The sequence below is a fragment of the Carcharodon carcharias genome, chromosome 16 (assembly GCF_017639515.1).
Source record: "Carcharodon carcharias isolate sCarCar2 chromosome 16, sCarCar2.pri, whole genome shotgun sequence".
Classification (NCBI taxonomy): Eukaryota; Metazoa; Chordata; class Chondrichthyes; order Lamniformes; family Lamnidae; genus Carcharodon; species Carcharodon carcharias.
Genome location: NC_054482.1, coordinates 25,096,572 through 25,119,381, shown reverse-complemented (window position 1 = coordinate 25,119,381; position 22,810 = coordinate 25,096,572). Strand labels below are relative to the sequence as shown.

The 22,810-nt window shown below is 41.9% G+C and overlaps 1 protein-coding gene across 8 annotated transcripts in view; it reads right to left on the bottom strand.

Annotated features, from left to right (window-relative positions):
• The window catches only part of ralgps2 (Ral GEF with PH domain and SH3 binding motif 2), a 574,026-nt gene that overhangs the window by 82,290 nt on the left and 468,926 nt on the right, over positions 1 to 22,810 (bottom strand). For 6 of the 8 annotated variants that reach the window (XR_005945530.1, XR_005945531.1, XM_041208585.1 and 3 more), the window contains 5 exons: positions 22,341 to 22,482; positions 16,723 to 16,874; positions 15,959 to 16,013; positions 6,968 to 7,045; positions 4,870 to 4,975 (listed from right to left, as the gene is read on the bottom strand). Coding sequence is in view for 6 of the 8 variants with exons in the window: in XM_041208585.1 (XP_041064519.1) it covers positions 4,870 to 4,975; positions 6,968 to 7,045; positions 15,959 to 16,013; positions 16,723 to 16,874; positions 22,341 to 22,482 (533 nt within the window). In the remaining 2 variants the exon portion in view is untranslated. The remainder of the gene's footprint in view (positions 1 to 4,869; positions 4,976 to 6,967; positions 7,046 to 15,958; positions 16,014 to 16,722; positions 16,875 to 22,340; positions 22,483 to 22,810) is intronic. The other 2 variants (XM_041208586.1, XM_041208584.1) reach the window with 1 other exon arrangement.

The window sequence follows — 22,810 nt, the reverse complement described above, 5'->3', positions numbered from 1 at the left end:
CCCCATCCAGCACAACTCCATTTCTCGTCCCTCACTATAGAAGATACAGGTCCGGCAAAGGGAAAGGAAATGTTGAAGCCCTCAGCCAGAACATTGAACATGGAAGGCAACCCGCTTTTGCCAGTTTGGGGATGATTACAGCTGATGCCAATCCTCAAGCAAACGGCAGCATTCACACCCCAATCTTCTGCAGAATCCGGGCAGGGAGTTGTCAAAGTATCACTGATGTGCTTATGATGGAGATCCAGACCTAGTCCAGAGGGGTAGTGCCATGTACAGTTTCACCTTTGCCAACCATCTCAAAAGAGGGCCTCAGCCAGCTTCAACTGGTCGATGAAGACATTGATAGATTTTACTTCTCCTGGAAGACTAAGTGTACACTGACCTGTACACATATGTTGAATCTATGAGAGCTTGGGATCCTTTGCAACTTCACCCTGAGGTACTTTAATACAATTCATGAAGTACTTACGTTGTCCTTCATTTCTTTGTATATATTTTATATTTGTCCATATCAAATTTTATCTACTATTGTTCAACTCGCTTACATATTGGCCAAGATTTTCTGCTTGTATACTCTTCACTCTGTAATTTTTCTATGTATTAATTTCAACGATAGAAAATTGCAGGTTTAGGAATATAGAAGTAGAAAATCCTGGCCATTTTAATTTAGACATTTCTTAGCACCCAAGCTACCTCTGCACATTATCAAGGATCCTTCCTAGTTTGGCATACTCTATGAATATAACCACTTTATACTGAGCTTTGCAATCCAATTATTCTAAATAAAAACAGAGGTTCCATCAATTCCCAGGTACCAGGCTCAAAAGTCTACCCTCCCATTCCGAATTAATACTCTTAAGAAATACCCTCTCTTTCCAACTCAACATTAAATTTCCTCACTTCCAATATGACAAATATGCAACATTGGTCATTTCTAAAAGCAATCTGAATGACTGACTTCTATGGGAATTGACTCACAACTGCCCAGTGCCTACTTCCAGAGCATGTAACAAAATGTGCGTCTTTCACATGTGAACTTTTTCAAACTATTGAAAGGTGCAGCAAGCAAACACTTGGTGTGACAAGCACAGGTAAGAAATCGTAAGCTGCTTTTTGTCACAGGTAGCAGCCATACAGAGTATAATTATGATCAGATCAACTTACTTTGCGTAACACAAAATAATGAAGACACCATCATTCCTACATCATTTTATTATACTTAAGCAAGATATCACGGGCCATTGACAGGTCAGCGGGCGGATAGCTGATTTCGCTGTCCCCCCACCTTCCTGAATATTTAAATGGGGTACCCACAACACTTAAGAAGCTTGATACTGTCCAGGATAAAGCAGCCCCCTTGATTGGCACCATATCCACAAACATTCACTCCCTCCACCACTGACACACAGTAGCAGCAGTGTGTACCATCTACATGATGCACTGCAGGAAATCACCAAGGCTCCTTAGACAACGCCTTTCAAACCATAACCACTTCCATCCAGAAGGACAAGGGCAGCAGGCAGATGGGAACACCACCATCTGGCAGTTCCCCTCCAAGTCACTCACCATCCTGACTTTGAAATATATCGGCATTCCTTCACTGTCGCTGGGTCAAAATCCTGGAACTCCCTCCCTAACAGCACTGTGGGTGTACCTACACAACATGGACTGCAGCAGTTCAAGAAGGCAGCTCCCACCATCTTTTCAAGGGCAACTAGGGATCGGCAAAAAGTGCTGGCTCAGCCAATGAAGCCCACATCCCATGAATGAAAAAAACTTCCCCTCTGGTCCTTCTATATTCAGCCTGATTCTCCATTGTATTTTCTACCTGACATCTGTCGTATGCGCAATTCTCCTTTTTCATCTTTACCTCTATCTCTCTCATAAGGGCAGAGCACCCTGGATGACTTGTCCTTCCTTTCTCCTTCAAGGGAATATACCTTGACATTGCCTGCAATACTTGTTCCTTGAAGAGATCCACTGTTCAGCCACTATTTTTTCTGCCAACATTTGATTCCAACTCACTCGACTCAGATGCATTCTCATCCCATTGAAGCTGGCTTTCCCCCAATTAATTTTCCCTGCTCTGGATTGTTCCCAGTCCTTTTCCATGATTAACCTAAACTTTATGATACAATGGTCACTGTACCCTAGAGGCCCTCCCACTAATTTTTGATCCACTTGGGCCAACTCATTCCCCAGAACCAGGTCCAAAAGTGCATGTCCTCTTGTTGGACTTGGACTTGTCATGAAAATATAATAACTTTCATAATATTATTGTGATTTATTGTAAAAATGGGGCTTGGATAGTTTGTGTATGTGGGATTTAATTGAATTGGAGACAGCTAGTCTGGAGGCTTTGAGTTATCAAAAAGAAGCTAGGTTTGAAATACTAAATATGTAAACATGGCTGAAGTTTCAGAATGTGAGATGTAAGGAAAATTTGCATTTTTAGCTAAATTAGGTTAGTTTGAATTTCAAAGAGACGGTAAGATGCTACACCTAGCCAGAAGAAGCTAAGTCAAACTGTGTGTTTATTTTTCCCAAAGGTTACTGATAATATGAACACTACAAAAGATTTATATTATGATAAAGGTAAAGTTCCAAGAACATATTGGAACAATGGAATTTGCATTAAAAGGGGAAAGCATATTTAAAGGAGAGAAGGCTATATGTAAGAGGGGAAGGCATTCGAAGATCTAACAGAAGCGTGAAGAGCCTCCAGCATCTGTGCATCAAGTTGCTGTCTACAGGAACTGGAGTTGAGAAACCTCACTTTGGATTCGACTGTCCAGGGTACTGTGTTGCTTTGCCTGGGTCTGTTTAAATCTATTTGTTTTTCCTGTTGTCTTAATTTGGGAGCCAAATTAGTTAGGGGTTTTAAGAGTTATTATCGTAGTAATTTCTAGACCTATGTGTGTGCTTGACATCTTTTCTTTTGTTAATAAATGTTTAATTTAGTTTTCTAAAAACCTCTGAAGTCATGGTGTTCTTTTTAATTCTGAGATAAGGGCACACACCTCAAAATAAAATACAAATTGCAAAACAATTGTGGCCACGTGATCAAGTTTCCCTCGTGGATTTGATTTCCATGGCACACATCATCTGCCACGTCATAACAGACTGGAAACATACTACTGCAGAAAATTATCTTGAACAAATTCTAGGAGCTCTCACCTCTCTTGTCCCTTTGTACCAGTCCTATCCCTATATTTGGATAATTGAAGTCCCCCATTATGATTACTCTATAATTCTTGCACCTTTCCGTAATTTCTTTGCAAATTTGTTTCTCCACATGCCTTCTACTAGTTAGTGGTCTATATATACTCCATACCAATCAATATTACTGCACCTTTTTCATTCCTCACCTCTAGGTCCTTGATCCCTCTGGAACATCCTCTCTCTACAGTACTGTAATGCCATCTTTATTCAATATTGCCATTCCCCCTCCATTTTCTTCCTTTCCTATCTCTCCTAAATACCTTATACCCAGGAATATTTAATACCCAGTCCTGCCCTTCTTTGAGCCAGGTCTCTTTTATAGCAATAATATAATAATTCCATTTGTAAGCCTGTTGTTCACCAATCTTATTAACCACACTTGTGCATTCACATACACGCACATTAGCCCTGATTTAGGCTTTTTTACTTTCCTCCTTATTCTGGCCCCATTTAATGACTTAGTATTGCCTACTCTAATTCTATCAAACTCTCAATGTATTCTATATACCTTGATGTTACTCTCTGATATATCCTTGTTATTAGTTGGTACTTCACTACTTCCCACTGCCAGTTTTTCTCCTCTGCACTCTGAATTTCCCCTCAGGTTCCCATCCCCCAGCCAATCTAGTTTAAAATCTCCTCAACAGCACTAGCAAACCTCCCCACAAGGACATTCATCCCAGTCCTGTTAAGGTGCAACCTATCTTCTTGTACAGGTCCCACCTGCCCCAGAGCCACTCCCAATGCCTCAGAAATCTAAAGCCACTCTTCCACTGCATTTCTCCAGCCATGTATTGATCTGCTCAATCTTCCTATTCTTATACTCACTAGCATGTGGCACTGGGAGTAATCCTGAGGTTACTGCTCTTGAGATCCTGTTTTTTAATTCCTTTCCTAACTCCCTAAAATCTGCTTTCAGGACCTCATCCCTTTTCCTGCCTATGTCATTGATCCCAATGTGGATCATGACCTCTGTCCTCAAGCATTTTATTCAAACTCTTTTAGCTGGCTTTTCTATAGAACTCGAACAAAAACTTTTCAAAATTTAAGTACTGTAGATTTTTCAGAGTCTGTCTCAAAATAATAAAAGATGTTGAACCTCCCTCTTCAGATTTAGTGTTGGCTGCTATTAACTAGCTATTTTCATACTGCTATTTCCATTATTTTACCTGATACAGAAATTAAAGTGATGGCTCTATTGTGTTATGCTGTTTGAAAATATTAGCTTGATAAACATGAAAAGGCCGTAACAAATGCAAATTCAACATATAAGTCACAACATCATTCATAACCACGTCTGCAATCAGCCTCTTCCAACCAGATATAATAGTGACTTTCTTTACAGCCTGAATTTCCATGTCTTGAAGAAATTCATCCATGTCTTACACATATTCTACGGCTGATCATACACTAGCTATGGCTTTACTTTGGGGATAAATGCAATAAATGCAATCGGAGATTGAATTTCTAGTCAATGATGTATTTACACCTCCAGCTTTAACAATTTCTAAGTGGAGGAAAAAATAGAGAATAAGTCAGATATTATGCAGCTCCTGTAATAGATCATGTATTTCGCTGTTCAAATCAGGCATTAGTGTTACTCTTTTGCCGCCACCAAACAACGTTATTGAAATCATTCCCTACCGTAGGCTTTTTGCCTTCTTTCAGTAGTGTCTTTCTTCTCAAAACTCCTTGAATTGTAACAGTGCCTGGGAAGAGATTCACTGCTAGCTCCTCGGATTCCACAGAACTAAAATTAAAGACAAAGACAAGGTGATAAACAGTGGCGCAATGCAGCAAACCCTGATGATTTCAAGATATTCAACATAAGTTTCAACTTAGAAGGTGTTGTGTTTGCATACCTTAATTAAAGTATGTAAAAAAGAAAGTTTCAATTTACTGTGCTGCTTTTCTACACTTCACAGCACAAGACAGTTAACCAAAAGGATTTGTGTTTGAATTCAAGTGTTGACATTTCACATCATCTGCCCCACTAAACGGAGGAGACATTGTAGTTTGTTTGTTAAAGATTACCTAACAATTTGAAAGTCAGTTTCCAGCCTTCACTTTACGCTGTATGTTTTAACAAGATTTTGGATAGCACTGAGGCTTAAAACACTTTCCTCTGAAAGTAAATCTAACAGAGCTGACCATGAGTTAGATCACTACTAATCGGGAGTCTGTTAATCCTCCAATGAATCAAAAACGGTGATAATTATTGTTATATGTGATACAGATATTTTTAAATTTGCCTTGACTCTTTCCTGGAAACATTTTACTTCAATAAAGGTGAACCATGGCCTATGTCAGAACACAATTATTTGACTGCTTGGTTGTTCAGAAGTTAGAAGAAATTCTTTATAAACGAAGTTGAATTGCTTCCAGAACAAGTCGCTTTGTTTTCCTTTCCAATTCTGCCCTGTCCTTTCTTGAAGGCACAGGCTCTGGGGAGGACTTATGGAGAGGCGATGGCGTCCTGACATTGTCGCTGGGCTAGTAATCCAGAGACCCAGGGTAATGCGCTGGCGTCTCGAATTCAAATCTTGCTATGGCAGATGGTGGAATTTGAATTCAATAAAAATCTGGAATTAAAAGTCTAATGATGATTGCCAATTGTTGTAAAAACCCCACCATCACTAATGTCTTTTAGAGAAGGAAATCTACAGTCCTTACCTGGTCTGGCCTACATGTGACTCCAGACCCACAGTGATGTGGTTGACTCTTAAATGCTTTCTGAACAAGGGCAATTAGGGAATAAATGCTGGCCAGCGATGCCAACATCCCATGAATAAAAAAACTCTGGCTGGGATACCGTTTCGTGGGCACCGGAGCCCTTAGGTAGCTTGCCCAAATGACCCAAGAAGGTGGGTGTCACCATGTTATTCGACTATAATCCTGTCACCTGAATCCACATGCATGCTTTCCTCATCTGGGATCACGGGTCAGGGGAAGGAATTCTAGCTTGGCATAGAGAAGCCATCTGCAATCAAGGAACAGAGACCGGGATCTTCTTGGTCTGTATGACTCAATTGCAATCAATTGCCATGGATTGGACAGGAAAATTTGGAGAGCAGCCAATATTTCCCATCACGCCCACGATGGGAAAACACAACCATTTATTTTAATGAATGAAGTACTGAGGAGATTGAGAAATTAATCATCAACTTTCAGTGAATCAACTTCAGTTTTTTATCCAGTGACCTCTGCTAGAAAATGTGTGGGTGTAATTGGGATAACAAGGAGGTTACCTCTGATGTCTCTGTGCAATCAACTAAAAGGCTTTATTAATAAAGTGCCGATGTAAAATCTGACTCAAGCAGGACACTGACATGGAAATGCTTTATACATTTCATATTATCATAGTTTATATTTCATATTATGATGTATCATTATCATAGAATGTACAAAAATAGTTTCCCAGCGTTTCATGCCTGTAAATTATAAAACGGCAGAATCAAATGCTTATACTCTAACAAGTAATATGCCATTCTTTTCGCCACAAGAAACAAATCAGAATGTGAGACACATCAAATACACTCAAAACCTTGGGATCAGACATAGACTGAATTAAACTATTAAAGTGAAAGAAGGCACTACAAATTTTAAAAACCATCACCACATTAGTAAACTGATTTGAGAGAGAAAGTAAACAATAATCTGGGTTAGTGTTGCCCCCTTCACCTGATTATACACCTTGGACAAAGAGGCGCCAACTGATTCCTTTATAAAAGAGATCATTTACCTGTTGGCCTTCACATGGCCTCGACAGCCATTCCTTCCAACCCGTGGCACTGGACAGAGAGAATAATAGAGCCGGCTCCTGCAGAATTTTATTATCCGTTTGAAAAAAATAGCAATGTTCAAAATATTCCCTTGGTTTTCATAATCTCTACTTTTGAGTTGCAAGAAACCACTCCAACGTCAAATAAACTAAATATTTGAAGTAATCTATAGATTGTTACGACAAGGCTCTCCTCCAATTGTCACTCTATAATTCTGGGGGCTGGGGTAGGGGGAAGGGCAGAAAGGCTTCAAGCTTCCAAGCTTCTGTAAGTGGCACTCTGAATCTACTGACTCGCTCAGTGGACTCCAAGGGCAGAATTTTCCCCTCGTTGGGGGGAAAGTTTAAGAGTGGGCATGCGGCGGCACACCTCTGATTGGTGCCCCCAATTGGGGGCGTGCTGTCATTTTAGGTGGGCGGGCCAATTAAGCGCTACGTGCTCCCTGTGCGGGTTGGGGGGGGGGGGGATATTCCCTGAGCTGAGAGTGCACTCTTTCGCACATGCGCACGAAAGAGCACACTATCTCCCTGAGGCTAAGTGCTGCCTTTTTTAAAACCTACATGAAACCTCATCCTGCCCATGGATGAGGTCTTATGCTTTTTCTAATGCCTGCCAGGGCTCTTGGCCTGCCCGCCAACCTTAAGGTTGGACGGGCAAGTTCATCAATTACTTTAATGACTCTGTCAATGGCCTCAATTGGCCATTGACAGGTCAGCGGGTGCACAGCTGATTCTGCTGAGCCCCCAACTACCTGAAAATTTAAATGGGGCGGGGTGACGTCGGGAGTTCTGCCTGACGTCATCCCATGTCATTTTACACGTCGGTGAGCGGGCCTCGCCCCCCGCTTGCTGACCGGGAAATGCTAGCCCAATTTTCCCTTAGGATAGCCCTGCAGCATCCATTTGGCATTTTCCAGCAGTTGTGATTGGGTACCTTTCAGGGCTTGAATTAGTATTTTACTACTTTATGGTGTAATTGCAGGCACATGCAATCTTCCAAGAACCATTATCACAAAATACAGCTCATTAATATGCTAACATATTGTCACTGAGGCTTCTTACAAGACCACTCTAAAAGCAGTAAACAACAGGAACATCAGTAAAATAATACTGGAAATAACCTGGTTAGCATTGAAAAAACACAATAACATAGTTGTTCTCTGGAGTCACCAGACAAAAATCTTTGATTTTGAAACTAATTCATAACAGGCATACTTGCCTCGATTTTGCGATAAATATCAATTTAAGAGGCATGGTTGGCCTCGTGGATGGTTCAGCATTGTCCTTTCACATGGGGTCAAATGCAACCTCGGCACATGAGCTAAAAACCCTGTGTGTATAAGCTGTTGGTGACAAAAGTTCTATCTGAATTGAATTTAAAAGGTCACCCCAATTCCTGGTGGGGAGCAACAAAGAAAAATACTGTCAAATTAAAAGCATTGTTTTTCATTATTCATTCACAGGTTTTAATCATTCACAGCTGCTGGCAAGACCAGCTTTTTTGCTCATCCCTAATTATCACTGTGAAGGTGATAGTGAGCCACTTTCTTGAATTGCTTTAGTCCATGTGGTAGAAGTATTCCCAAATTGCTGTTAGGGAGGGTGTTCCAGGATTTTGACTGAGCGACTAAGTGAACGAACAGTGCTATAGTTCCAAGTCAGAAAAGTGTGTGGTTGGCAGTGATGGTGTTCCCATACGTCTTTGCCCTTGTCCTTCTAAAGGTTGTGGGTCTGGAAGGTGCTGTGAAAGGAGCCTTGGAGAGTTGCTGCAGTCACTGTGCACCTTGTAGATGGTGCACACCGTAGCCATTGTGTACTACCGGTGGAGGGAATTAATGTCTAAGGTGGCGGATGGAATGCTGAGCAAACGTTTTCGTGAATGGTGTTGAGCTTCTTCAGCGCTGTGTCAGCTGCACTCATCCAGGCAAGTGGAGAGAATTCCACCAGAGTCGTGACTTGTCCTTGTAGATGGTGAGCAGAATTTGGGGAATCAGGAGATGAGATGCTTACTGCAGAATTCCCAACTGCTGACCTGTAGTTACAATATTGGTATGATTGGTCTAGTTCAGTTTCTCAACATGGTAACCCCCAGGATACGGATGATGGGGGATTCAGCAATGATAACACCATTGAATGTCAAGGGGAAGTGACTTGATTGCGATGAAATCCATTTCTCTGTGTCCCCGTGCTATGTAGGTTAGCAGTCTGTGGAGATTGCAACAATTAAAGTACAGGATGTTCCAATGCTGGTTACGTTTATGTCTGCCCAGTAACAAGAGCGGGACCCTCATGGAATGTTGTGATAGATCACCAGTTCCGTTCAAGGGTCAGTGAACAGTAGCTCTGAGGCAGTCAGTTTTAGTGAGTCAGCAGTTTTAATCAGAAGTCAAGTGTTCCAGGCAGGGGACAGGGGGAGGTCCCAAAGAGGGAAGGGGCAGGGAGAAGTTGCAAAAAGGAGAGGGGACAGGGAGAAGTCCCGAAGGAAGAGGGGACAGGGAGAGGTCCCAAAGGGAGAAGGGACAGGGAGAGGACCCAAAGGAAGTGGGGGACAGGGAGAGGACCCAAAGGAAGTGGGGGACAGGGAGAGGACCCAAAGGAAGTGGGGGACAGGGAGAGGACCCAAAGGAAGTGTGGGACAGGGAGAGGACCCAAAGGAAGTGTGGGACAGGGAGAGGACCCAAAGCAAAGGGGGACAAAAGGGAGAAGGGACAGGGAGAGGTCCCTAGAGTCCCAGGTAGGGGACAGTGACAGGTCCCAGTTAAGGAAGAAAGAGAAGAGCAGAGAAACAGGCTCCAAACAGGAAAAGGGCTGTTGGTAGCAGGCTTCAAATGAAGAGGGCTCAGGGGAAGCCCTAAAGTTACACAAAGGCAGCAGAAGTTGATGACTCCATGCTGCAGGCCATTGGGGCAGAGGTACCCCTTTGGAGCAGTAATGTTCTGCTCAGTGTGGCCGAAAAGCTGAAGCTGTGCTCGTGAGTTGGTGCTTGAGTGCAGACTCAGGAATCAAGGGGAGACGAGACTGAAACCCTACAAGGTGGTGATGCTGATGTTGATGCTGTCTGAGTTGGAGCTACGTTTGCAGAGAATTCCCAGGTTAGAAGTTCAAAGGTGAAGACTGGAATCCCTCTTGAGAGAAACAGAGTTTCAGTGGAATTGGTTGATTCAGTGTTGCTGACTTCTGGGTCGGTTGCTGAGAAATCCACCTGGGTCACAACTTTCATTTAGCGTGCAGTGTCGTGTGTTTGACCACAGTTATCCTGTTAATTCATGTGTACCTCATATTAACCCTTAAATTTGGAGAAAGATAGATATTGTAAATTGCTTTATCTTCTTGACCTTGCACAGTAAAGTTTCTTTTTGTTACTTCAAAACCTGTGGAATCTTGTGGCTTTATTCTATTAGCGACTGTCTTTAAACTCAAACTTTGCCTACTTTAAACAAAATGTTATTGGTCCCTAACTGAATCTTACCAAAAACTTGGCCATCTAGTCTAGGATCGTAACATAAATTGAGGGTCTGGTCAAGGATCATAACATGACTTTCTTTTGTTGGACATGGTCACTAGTGTGGCACAAATGTTCCTTGTCACTTATCATTCCAAGCCTGAGTGTTGTCCAGGATTTGCTGCATGCAGGCGTGGACTGTTTCACTATCTGAAAAGGTGCAAATGGTACCGAATGAACACTGGGCAATCATCAGAAAACATACTTACTTCTGACTTTATGATGGAGGAAAGGTCTTTCATGAAGCAGCTCAAGATGATTGTACCTAGGTCACCAAACTGAGGAACTCTTGCAACAACGTCCTGTGGCTGAGATGATTGGATTCAACAACTAAAACTATCTTCCTTTCTGCTGGCTATGATTCCATCTAGTCGAGAGATTTCCCCCAATTCCCATCAACTTGAATTTTGCTCAGGCTCCTTCATGCCGCAGTCAGCCAATTGCTGCTTTGATGTCAAGGGCAGTTAACCTCACCTGGAGTTCTGCTCTTTTATCCATGTATGGACCAAGGTTGTAATGAGGTCTGGAGCCGAGGCCCTTGGCCGAATCCAACCTGAGTTTCAGTAAGCAGGTTACTGGTGAGTAAGTGCCGCTTGATAGCACTGTCAAGGGCATCTACCATCTGTGTGCTGATGATTGAGAGTAGACTGATGGGGCAATAATGGCTGGAATGGTTTTGTCCTGCCTTTTGTGGGCAGGACATATCTGGCAATTTTCCACTCTTTGAAGAAGAGTTATATTGGATTCGAAACGTTAACTCTGCTTCTCTCTTTACAGATATTGCCAAACCTGCTAAGTTTTTCCAGCATTTTCTGTTTTTTTTTGGTTCTGGAGTATGCCTTCAGTCTTATAGCTTTTGCTGTATCCAGTGCCTTGAGCTGTCCTTGATATGGCTGAAGATTGGCATCTGGAGATCTCAGAACGATCCAAATGGATCGTTCACTCGGCACTTCTGGCTGAAAAGGATTGAAAATGCTTCAGCCTTGTCTTTTGCACTGATAAGCTTGGCTCCACAACCATTCAGAATGTGGATATTTGTAGTCTCCTCTCTGGTTAGTTAAATTTCCTTCTCTAAAGGACAAAGGGTTTTTATGACAATCTGGTAGTTTCATGGTCACCATTATGGAGATTAGTTTTTTAATTCCTGATTTATTAATTGAATTTAAATACCACCAGCTGCCATGATGGGGTTTGAACCTGTGTCTTCACAGCTTTGATCTAGGCCTCAGGGTTTTTTGTGCTATGACATTTTTAATCAGTAACAGAATGAAGGGTTATGAGGAAAAGTCAGGAAAGTGGAGTTGAGGATTATCAGATCAGCCATGATCTCACTGAATGGCAGAGCAGACTCGATGGGCTGAATGGTCTACTTCTGCTCCTACGTCTTATGGACTTAAGTAGTACACTATTGTTCTCAAAACTGTGGAAAATGATGTGTATTAGTGCTGCAGGAAATGTTATTTTGGCTGTTGGTCAAAGTACAGCCATAGTCTGCAGCTGGCTGTGCAGTGCCTCACTTTGGAGTGCTCAAGAGCGGAAACATTCCCTTGTTCTAATATCCATTCCCTTGGTAAGCACAAATATTCATGAGAAACTCACCACAGTAATACCAATTGTGTGTGTTGATAACAAGCAATTAAAATGAAACTGCCATATTATGTGGTCGTTAATAAACTGACCTCATGCATTAAGTTCAAATGTTCCATCATTACTATATTTTGATACTCTTTAGGTTTTTAGATGGATTACTTAGTCAGCAATTTGATTTGTTTCCCTCAGTTTTCATGCATTAGCTGCCTCTGAGGTATAGCAATGTTTGAATAGGTGCCATCCTGTATTCATAACACAGTATCAATTATAGTTTTGCATAATTTTGACATGAGACAATGTTACATGCTAAGACAGATGTATATAAACTAGCCTTTAGGTTTGTTATTGCCATTAGGTTAAATGGTTTACTTTTCAAATTGCTTTAATAAGTTTGGTAACATTTGGCAGATGTGGGTTTATTATTTTATAAAAATATAAAATAAAAAATTAAAATCTTCCTTTATCAAACAGAAGGGTGCAAAACAGGATTTCGTTAGAACTATCCTGTAAATAGTCGTTTGGTAGTGCCGGACTTGAGTATTGTTGAAAAAATAGATTTTTGTTGAAGGTTTTGTCTTGTACTCATCAGGATAATTCACAAGAAAATGCCAATGTCAGGAGAAACAACAAAATTATACTGTATGGGAAGAGACTGCTGACTGATTCGCAAGTGTACTCTGGTTGCTAGAGGCATTGCCATAGAGAATGCACCAGTTGATAGTGACTGACAATAGTGTATTTAAGACCGAGATAGATAGGTTCTTGATTGGTAAGGGGATCAAAGGTTATGGGGAGAATGTGGGAGAATGGGGTTGAGAAACTTGATTGAATGGCGGAGCAGACTCGATGGGCCGAATGGCCTAATTGCTGCTCCTATGTTTTATGGTCTTATGGTCTTAACTACCGAGCATCGTTTGAAATTTAAACCAGGCAGCTTAACTCTGATTGGTCAAGACATTGCCCTGGGGAATGAACCAGTGAATGGCTGTCACTTATTTTGTTTAGCTGAAACAAGCACAATGTGCGTACATGTTCTTTCTGTCTGCAAAGAACAGGGCCCATAAGGTCAGGATGAAAAGCTTCAACAAAAATCACTATTTTTTCAGCTAAACTATTATATTGTGGGAAAGTCCCAAAAGTCATGTCTGCATTAATTAAAAGTTAGCCACCAAAAAGGGTAATTTTACTTCAAAACACTGCTTGGTTTTACAACAACAGCTTATATTTACATAGCGCCTTTAATGTAATAGAACATCACAATGCACTTCAGAGAAGCTTTATAAAACCAAATATGATACCAAGCCACATGAGCAGATATCAGGTCAGATGATCCAAAAACTTGGCCAAAGAGGTAGGGTTTAAAGGATAAAAGCAAAATACTGTAGATGCTGGAAATCTAGAAGAAAAACAAAAATACCTGGAAAAACTCAGCAGGTCTGACAGCAACTGCAGACAGGAAAACATTTAACATTTCCAGTCCGAATGACTCTTCATCAGAACTAAGGAAAAATAGAAAATGGTGAAATATAAGCTGGTTTGGGGGAGGGGGTGGGGGGGACAGGTAGAGCTGGATAGGGGGCCAGTGATAGGTGGAGATTGCCAAGAGATGTCATAGACAAAAGGACAAAGAGGCATTGACGGTGGTGATATTAGCTAAGAAGTATGTTAATGGGGACATTAAGGGTGGAAAGCAGGACAAGCAAGGGACAGATAGCCCTCGTGGGGGTGGGGTGGGGGGGAAATCGAAATATGCTAATAGGTAGAGATAAAACAATGGATGGAAATACATTTAAAAATAATGGAAATAGGTGGGAAAAGTAAAATATATATAAATTATTGGAAAAACGGGGATCGGAGGGGGTGGGGAAGGAGGAGAGAGTTTATGATCTAAAGTTGTTGAACTCAATATTCAGTCCGGAAGGCTGTAAAGTACCTAGTCGGAAGATGAGGTGCTGTTCCTCCAGTTTGCGTTGAGCTTCACTGGAACACTGCAGCAAGTGTGAGCATGAGAGCAGGGTAGTGTGTTGGAATGGCAAGCTACAGGGAGGTCTGGGTCATGCTTGCGGACAGACTGAAGGTGTTCCACAAAGCGGTCACCCAGTCTGCGTTTGGTCTCTCCAAGGTAGAGGAAACCATATTGGGAGCAGCGAATGCAGTAGACTAAATTGAGGGAAGTGCAAGTGAAATGCTGCTTCACTTGAAAGGAATGATTGGGCCCTTGGACAGTGAGGAGGGGGGAAGTAAAGGGGCAGGTGTTGCATCTTCTGAGATTGCATGGGAAGGTGTCGTCGGAGGGGGTTGCGGTGTAGGGGGTAATGGAGGAGTGGACCAGGGTGTCGCAGAGGGAATGATCCCTGCGAAATGCCGCCAGGGGTGGTGAAGAGAAGACGTGTTTGGTGGTGGCATCATGCTGGAGTTGGCGGAAATGGCGGAGGATGATCCTTTGAATGCGAAGGCTGGTGGGGTGATAAGTGAGGACAAGGGGGACCCTATCATGGCTCTGGGAGGGAGAGGAAGGTGTGAGGGCAGATGTGCAGGAGATGGACCGGACACGGTTGAGAGCCCCGTCAACTACCATGGGTGGAAAACCTCGGTTAAGGAAGAAGGAAGACATGTCAGAGGAACTGTTTTTGAAAGTGGCATCATCAGAACAGATGCAACGGAGGCAAAGGAACTGAGAGAATGGGATGGAGTACTTACAGGAAGCGGGGTGTGAGGAGCTGTAGTCGAGGTAGCTGTGGGAGTTGGTAGGCTTGTAATGAATATTGGTGAACAGCCTATCACCAGAAATTGAGACTGAGAGGTCAAGGAAGGGAAGGGAAGTGTCAGTGATGGACCACGTGAAAGATGTTACGTGACTCCATTGTGTCACCGGACTTGTAGAGTGTGTCATGTAGAAGAGAGAAGTACGGCTGGGAGACAGACAGGTGTAGGGGGTTAAGTTCATAGCTATAGGCCTCGGCAGCTGAAGGCGTGATAATCAATGGTGGAGCAATCAAAATCAAGGATGCTCAGTAGGCCAGAATTAATGCTATCAGAATTTACTTTGCTTGTAAAAAAAAACTATCATGCAACTTTCAAAGTGAGTTACTCAAAGGCTACCAGTCCAGATCAGTTCTTGGGCCAACCTGAAGGCGTAGCCACTGCCAATTCCTAGGAGATTGTTCCAAAATGCAAGTTATGTGACTCCATTATGCCACCAGACTTGCAGAATGTGTCATGTTATCTGACTTTAGGGTCTCAATGTAGGTAAAGAAATTGACATTTTACAAAATTAAAGCTTTACTCATTAAAATGGGAATATACTTTGAAAAAGAAATTGGTGGTTTAAACTGTAAATCTCCTAAAATGGGAATGGTTATCAATGCTATACATTGATTTTTTTTTTCACGGCATGGGAAGACATTACCTATCCGTTAAATGCTCATATCACTGAACATTTACTTTCCAGCATCATAATATTTGGACTTGAATGCCATTCAGTACTGTAAACATACAAACAGGGCCTAATAATAATGGCAATTCATCAGCTGCAAAGGTAATACATATTTCTTTTCACAAGCATTTTTGGCACTGGGATGCCCAGTTAAAGAGAAACACCAAATTTTTAAAAAGCCTAAGATTGAAGAAAAATAATATATTTGAGCAGTTTTGTCACTGCCAATAAATCTGAAATAAGATCCAGGTCACAAACCATCTGCAGAAAGATTGATCCATCCATCTTGATGGAAGCACCTGGAACTGATGAGTCTTTAGCGCTATTATATCTCCATAAGATAATCTGCAGTTAGATGCCTATTGCTGTTTCTACGGAACAGAAGGCATTCTCCATCTTGATTTGTTTCCTTAAAGTCCCTTACCTTTCAAATGCTGGCCACGATACCTCTTCACTGAGTTCTGAACCCTCACTACTACCTGAAACAAAAAATGTCAAGGACTGTAACATTGTAACTTGCCCTCCTGACAATTTAAAGTTAAGTACCTTTTACAAAATTGATGTATCAGCCAAGTAATGTTGCTCTTTATCTACTCCCTAGCAGGGAAAGTACACAACCCTTCGTCAGGGAAGTGCAACAATATATAAAGAAGAAAACTAAGGCAAACTCTCAATGCTCTCTTGTAATTCTTATATTAGTGGCCTGCTTAATGCATCTGGTTGGCACACTGCTCTTTCATCTCAGGACCTGGGCTTCAAAACAATATAGGATGAATATCTAATCTTTTAGTTAGTTACAAGACCTTAATTAAAATGAACTTTGGTGTTTCCAATCAATTCCCACTGGTCACGAGTATATCTATTAAATATTAGGAACATTGTGTGGTCTCAAGACTTCAAAGGTACAGTGCCCATTGGTAGTACTGTAAATGTTATGTGATTGATTGCAATTGGATTGCATCTCACATTTCATGATGAAACTGATTCAAATCTCAGGAACTTTTATCCCTTGTCTGATGCAATGCCAACCTATTATTCACTTGTTTACTTCAAGTTAATTCAACATGAACTAAAAATATTTTGTAGACCATGTAATAACATCCAACATTGCTTTATACCCACTCTATATTTCCAAGTAGTTTTCACCCCAAGTTTTTTTGATGTAAAAGATTGGATCTATTCACACACCTATTGATATTCCACTGGAAATGGTGGAACTTTCTGCCTGAACTCTTGAAGGGGTGTAGTTTTCCATTACACTGTCATCTAGCAGGTGCCGAGGTCTTCCATTCGGGAATGTAGCGCTCTTAAACTCTACTGTATTCATCTTGTGGATAAAGCTGTGAAAAAAAGACATTAACTTGAATTCTTCTCATTTAGGCAATGTAGTTTAAGTGCACATGTGTGATTTGAGAATTCCTTTTCATCACGTTTTGCCCCCAAAACATCTCTCTATTGATTACTAGTGATGTTTATTATGACAGCATAAAAAACTTGTACATAAGAAAATTGCTTTCCAGTCCATAAATAGAATTTATAATTAATCAGATCCCACTTCACCTTCATGTAACATACAATATCAATTTTTACATTGTAACCCAATTCACACAAATGCACTGGATAACTGTAGATATAAAATGATTTGCATCCATAGGCTAAAGATTCTACTGCAATTTCTGAAAATAACATGAATGCTTTAAGGCTACATTGTAAGCTACTCCTTTTTCAAATTATTATTTTATTACTTTATTATTCAGAAAAAGAATCAATGGCATTTCCCTTGGAAGGAAGTTTTAGCATTTTTGTGTGTCCATTTATTTATACTTTGACTGGAAGTAAATGAGCCAAATTAACCCGTGTCTGTGCAAAAAGAACAAAAAGCATCAAGTAAAGCATAACGGGCTGTAACTTCCAACTAGCGTTTGGAAGTGCTGGCCCACAGGAATTAGAAGAAATAAATGCACACTCTGGTCTTGAAAATTATGCTGACCCTTCCGTTCACTGGGGTTGCTTGATGCCTGTGTCAAAAGACTCCTCAGAGGCCCCAGCGAAGTACAGCTCCAGTGGATTCATGGGGGCTACACCTTTTTTACAGGGGGTACGAGGTGTCGTTGGGGGGGTGGTCCAAGGTCGGGGGGCGGAGGTTGGTCAGAGGTGACGGGGGTTCGAAGTCCGTAGGGAGGGGAGGAGGGGAGGGCGGGCAGTCAGGTCAGAGGTCGGGGATTGATGGGAGTGGGGGGTCGAAGTCTGTGGGGAGTGGAGGGAGAGGGGTCCATTGTTTGGGTGGGTGGGGGGGGGAACAGAGGTCAGGGGAATTGGAGGTTGGGGGGTAGGGGAATTGGAGGTTGGGGGGGGGGGTGTTGGGGCTGGGTGTGCCCCGGTGGGTGGGGCGTTGGTCGTGGATGTGGCAGTGATCCCGTAGGGTTTGTCTGGGTCCTTACAATAGTTACTCAGCAGTTAGAAGAGGTTTTAATTATAACTTTTTCTGAGTAGCTATTGGTGTAACCTTAACAGAACAATCCAAAGTTTGCGATTTAAACCACATTTTTGGATGGTTCCCAACATAGCGCAATCGTCCAGAGGAAGTGTGCACTTTTGGGCAATTACCATGCAAACCCTTACCTGGGAACTTCTGATAGGGATTCCCCAGCGCATCTTTGGGATACTCCCCCCAAATCTGACACTGGGCAGCTTGGAAGTAATGGCCCAATGTATAGAGATCCAGAGATAGAATCCCTTTCCACCTGAGAGATATTTCACCTTCAAGATGTGAAGCAGAAAAACTAGACTGGTTTCCATGTAGAGATTAGGGAATATTTTTGGCAATTAGGTTAATGAATCAATGCATCAATGTTTACTTTAAACAAAATATAGTGAAAGAATGTCACAATCTGAACCAGCTGAATGTTAGCATATTCACCATGTTGTGAAGATTATTCTTTTACAGGAAGGTATTCTTAATTTGGAATACCTTTCCTCACAATTTATCCCTTTAAGCATGGATTTCAGACAGGATGCTGGTAGATAGATTGCCAGTGAGCTGGAGTTTTTTTTGTAAGGCAGTACAACTCATGAACCTGGCAAGGAATGATGGAGAAGCTGAAACGGCAGATGAGTGAGTGTTTCAATGGCAATCATGGTAAGGATGAAGCAACGGGCAAAATTTCTCTGTTTTGATGCGTTGGGGGGTGGGGAGAGGTGTGTGTGTGTGTGTGTGTGTGTGTGTGTGTGTGTGTGTGGAGTGGATAAGTAAGCTGTGGACCAGTGGGTGTGGTAATAGTTTGGGCAAGCTCTCTGAGTGGGTATTTTGAGATAGGGTTGATTGTGGATGCTCAGGCCAAGCCAGTATAACTTTGCCTCAAGTGAGTTAGTTGTATTTTACAGGTTTTGAGTTTCTTTGAAGGAGGTTGTGGTTGATTGGTGGCAGAAATAAAGAACAAAGTTACTCAAGCTGAGAAGAGGACATATTTTGGTTTATACATTTGAAGTTTAAAAATAATTCTTGGAATTTCACTTGTTATTGCACATTTGTCTCAAATCTCCTTATGCTCCAGCGGTCTAAACTATTCCCATTAAACCAGGTACCTAAACTATCCCCATTAACTCCAGTAGGCAAATTATTGATATTAACCTCCGTGCCCAAACTTAACCCTGGCATCCATACACCCTTCCTCCATCCAACAGACACTTGCAAACAGGAAAAATAGCAGTCATTGGTGAACTCAGCAGAAGACGTATCTGAGTAAGGCTGTTAAATCTGTTCCTGGCATGCAAACGACATAGCAAGCAATGCTTGGAAACAAATATAGCCCTCAAGTCAACTTCACTTTCATGCAACTCTTGACACTTCTCAGTATCTTTAATGATTGTATTCAGTATAGTCTCATTTATTTTCAAATGGTTCTTTTTTAACCTACCCCATTACTTTGTGCCACCCTATCATAAAGGCAGTTTCCTGTGAACCAGCAGTTCTCTAATATTTCATCCAGTGCCATTCTTCATGTGTGAGCCAGTCAATGAGTATAAAATGATTCAACTTCAACAGCATCACAACTGAGATTATTGCTGCAATCACCTGAAATCCACACAAATAGATTTTCCAATATTCAGAATCGAGATTCCTGACTGATTTTTCCTAGTTCCACACTAAGGAATGAAGACCAACTGTAGTCCCCAAGACACATCAGCTAACATTGCACGGTCCAACTTTTTTTTAAATACTGTCATGGGATAGTAGCATTGCTGTCAAGGCCATCATTTGTTGCCCAAACCTAACTGCCTTTGAGAAGGTGGCATTCCATCTAGTGTAGGTACTCCCAGAATGCTGTTAGGAAGGGAGTTCCAGGATTTTGATCCAGTGACAGTTGAAGGAATGACAGCAGTTCCAAGTAAGGGTGATAAGTGGCTTGGAGTGGAACTTGAAAGTGGCGGTGTTCCCATGCATGAGCCGTCCTTGTCCTTTCAATTGGTAGAGATTACGAAAGCTGCTGTCAAAGGAAGGTTGGTGAATTGCTGCATCTTGCATATGGTACATAGACACTGCTGCCACTGTGCATTGGTGGTGGAGTGAGTGAAGGCTTAAGATGATGGATGGGGTGCAGATCAAGTGGTCTGCTTCTTGAATGTTACTGGTGCCACAGTTATCCAGGCAAGTGGGAAGTATTCCCTTACACTTTTGATTTGTGTCTGTAAATGGTAGACAGACTTTGGGGAGGCACTAGGTGAGTTATTCACCAGAGAATTTGCAGCCTCTGACCTGTTCTTAAAGCCATAGTATTTATATGGCTCTTCCAGTTAACTTTCTCATCAATGGTAGCCCCAGTGTGCTGATGGTGAGGGATTCAGTGATGGCAATGCCATTGAATGTCATGGGGAAATTCTCTCCTACTGGAGATGGTCATTGCCTGCCACTTGTGGTGAAAATGTTATCAGCCCAAGCCTTGCTGCAATAGGGGCACAGTATCTGAGGACTCGCGAATGACACTGAACACTGTACAATTATCAGCCTTCTCACCTTATGACGGAAGGAAAGTCATTGATGAAACAGCTGGTTGGGCATAGGACAATGCCCTGAAGAACAACTGCAGCTATGTCCTGGGGCTGAGGTGATTGGACTCCAACAATCACAACCATGTTCCTCTGTGCTAGGTATGACTTGAACTAGTGGAGAGCTTTCTCCGATTCCCACTGACTTCAATTTTGCTAGGCTCCTTGATGCTAAACTCGGTCAAGTACTGCCTTGATATCAAGGACGGTCACTCTCACCTCACCTCTGGAGTTGAGCTCTTCTATTCATGTTTGGACCTAGGCTGTAATGAGGTCAGTAGCCAATGGTCCTGGGGGAACTAAAACCAAGCTTCAGTGAGGTTATTGCTGTTTAAGCGCCACTAGATAGCACTGTCGATGCACCTTCCATCACTTTGATGATGGTTGAGAGTAGACTGATGGGGTGGTAATTTACATGATTAGTTTTGTCCTGCTTTTGTGGACAGAGCATACATAGGCAATTTTCCACATTGCCGGGTAGATGCCAGAGTAGTAGCTGTACTGGAACAGCTTGGCTAGGGGTGTGGCTATTTATAGAGCTCAAGTCTTCAATACTACTGCTTGAATGTTGTCAGGTCTCACAGCCTTTGCTGAATCCAGTGTCTTCAACTATTTCTTGATATCATGTGAAGTGAATCAAATTGGCTGAAGACTGCCATCTGTGATGCTGGGAACCTCAGGAGGAAGCCGAAGTGGATCATCCACTCAGTACTTTTTGGTGAAGGTGTTGCAAATGTTGAACCTTGTTTTTTGAACTGATGTGCTGGGCTCCCCCATTATTGAGGATGAGCATATTTATGGAACCTCCTCCTTCGGTTAGTTGTTTAATTGCCCACTGCCATTCACAATTGGTTGCGGCAGGACTGCAGAACTTAAATCTGATCTATTGGGTGTGGGATCATTTAGCTCTGCTTACCACAGACTTCCTTGCTTCGTATGCCTTAGCAGCATACCAGCAGGAGCATTTATCTATGAAGCCTTCAGACTGCTGTGCAGTTCACAATTCAATTTTTTTCCCCTTCATCTTGATTCACTTATAATAATTGCTCCAATATTGTATTTTAAGTTTTCTTTTAAATACTTTTCTTCTTCAGGTTTTTTGGCTTTGATTTTTTTCTAAACACCTGTAGCCTTTCTTATGATTTGTACTCACTTCCTTTACTGGTTTGCTTCACTCACACAACTTTCAAGCTATCCATGCCGTTGATTAGCTCTTTTCATGTTGGTCTCACGTTGCTGACTCCTGATGTGTAGGCTCATAAAGCTGACAGCAACCCCAATGGCAAGTTGGCCAACTGGGAGCCAGAGGCATAAAATCAATATAAAAGATGTTGCATGCCCTTGTGGTCAAAGAGTATACTTTATCTGGCTCATTAATAAACATTGCAAGTGGTCTCCATGGCATTCTGCAGCTTTCAGAGAAACACCCAACAACGAAAAGAAAACATGACTCAAGGCACAATTTCTTTTCCAGATGAGGAAGCAGAACAATTATCACCTAACTCCAAAGGACTGAAGATGGTTTGACTTCAGGAACAGTATTTTTTTAATGTATCTTAAAGAAACAAAGGTGTCCCAAAGCCAGGAAAAAAAAATCAAAACCAAGTGAAATAAATGACAAGAAATAGCCTGCTAAAATACATCCTCTCCCAATAGCTCAAAATTGCATTTCCCACAGAGTGGGTGTATTTTTTTCAAGCTTACACAGCAAAAAATTAATATGTGACCATGAAGTAACAACAGTTAAACAGATTACTGACTTGTATCCTAGGCTGTGGGACTTCCGATGTCCATGTGTTAGTAGGTGCCTGGAAGAAGGTGGAGTTGGTGGTACGTTCATGAGGGCTGCCTCTGCTGCCATATATCGCCGGCTACTCTGTGGGGACGGTGCTGCATCAGGTCCTCAGATTTAAAAAACACATACAAATCACTCAAAGGCATCATGCGGTCTTTCTAATTTTAATAATTAAAGCTGTGAACAACAACTGATAAATGCTCCTCATAAAGGGCATGAGCATGACAGATATTATTCAAGAAACACAATGCCACGAGATTAAAGAGATCCACAAATTCCACGGTAAACAAAACAAAGATTTAATCTTCAATTTTTAGTACGAACACAAATGTGTTTTGGTGTAAGCTTTTCCACAAGGAAGTAATATTAAACTCAGACAAAATATTGGCTGGCCACAGTTGGTGTACTGTCTCTCGTTGTGTGCATGTCATTATA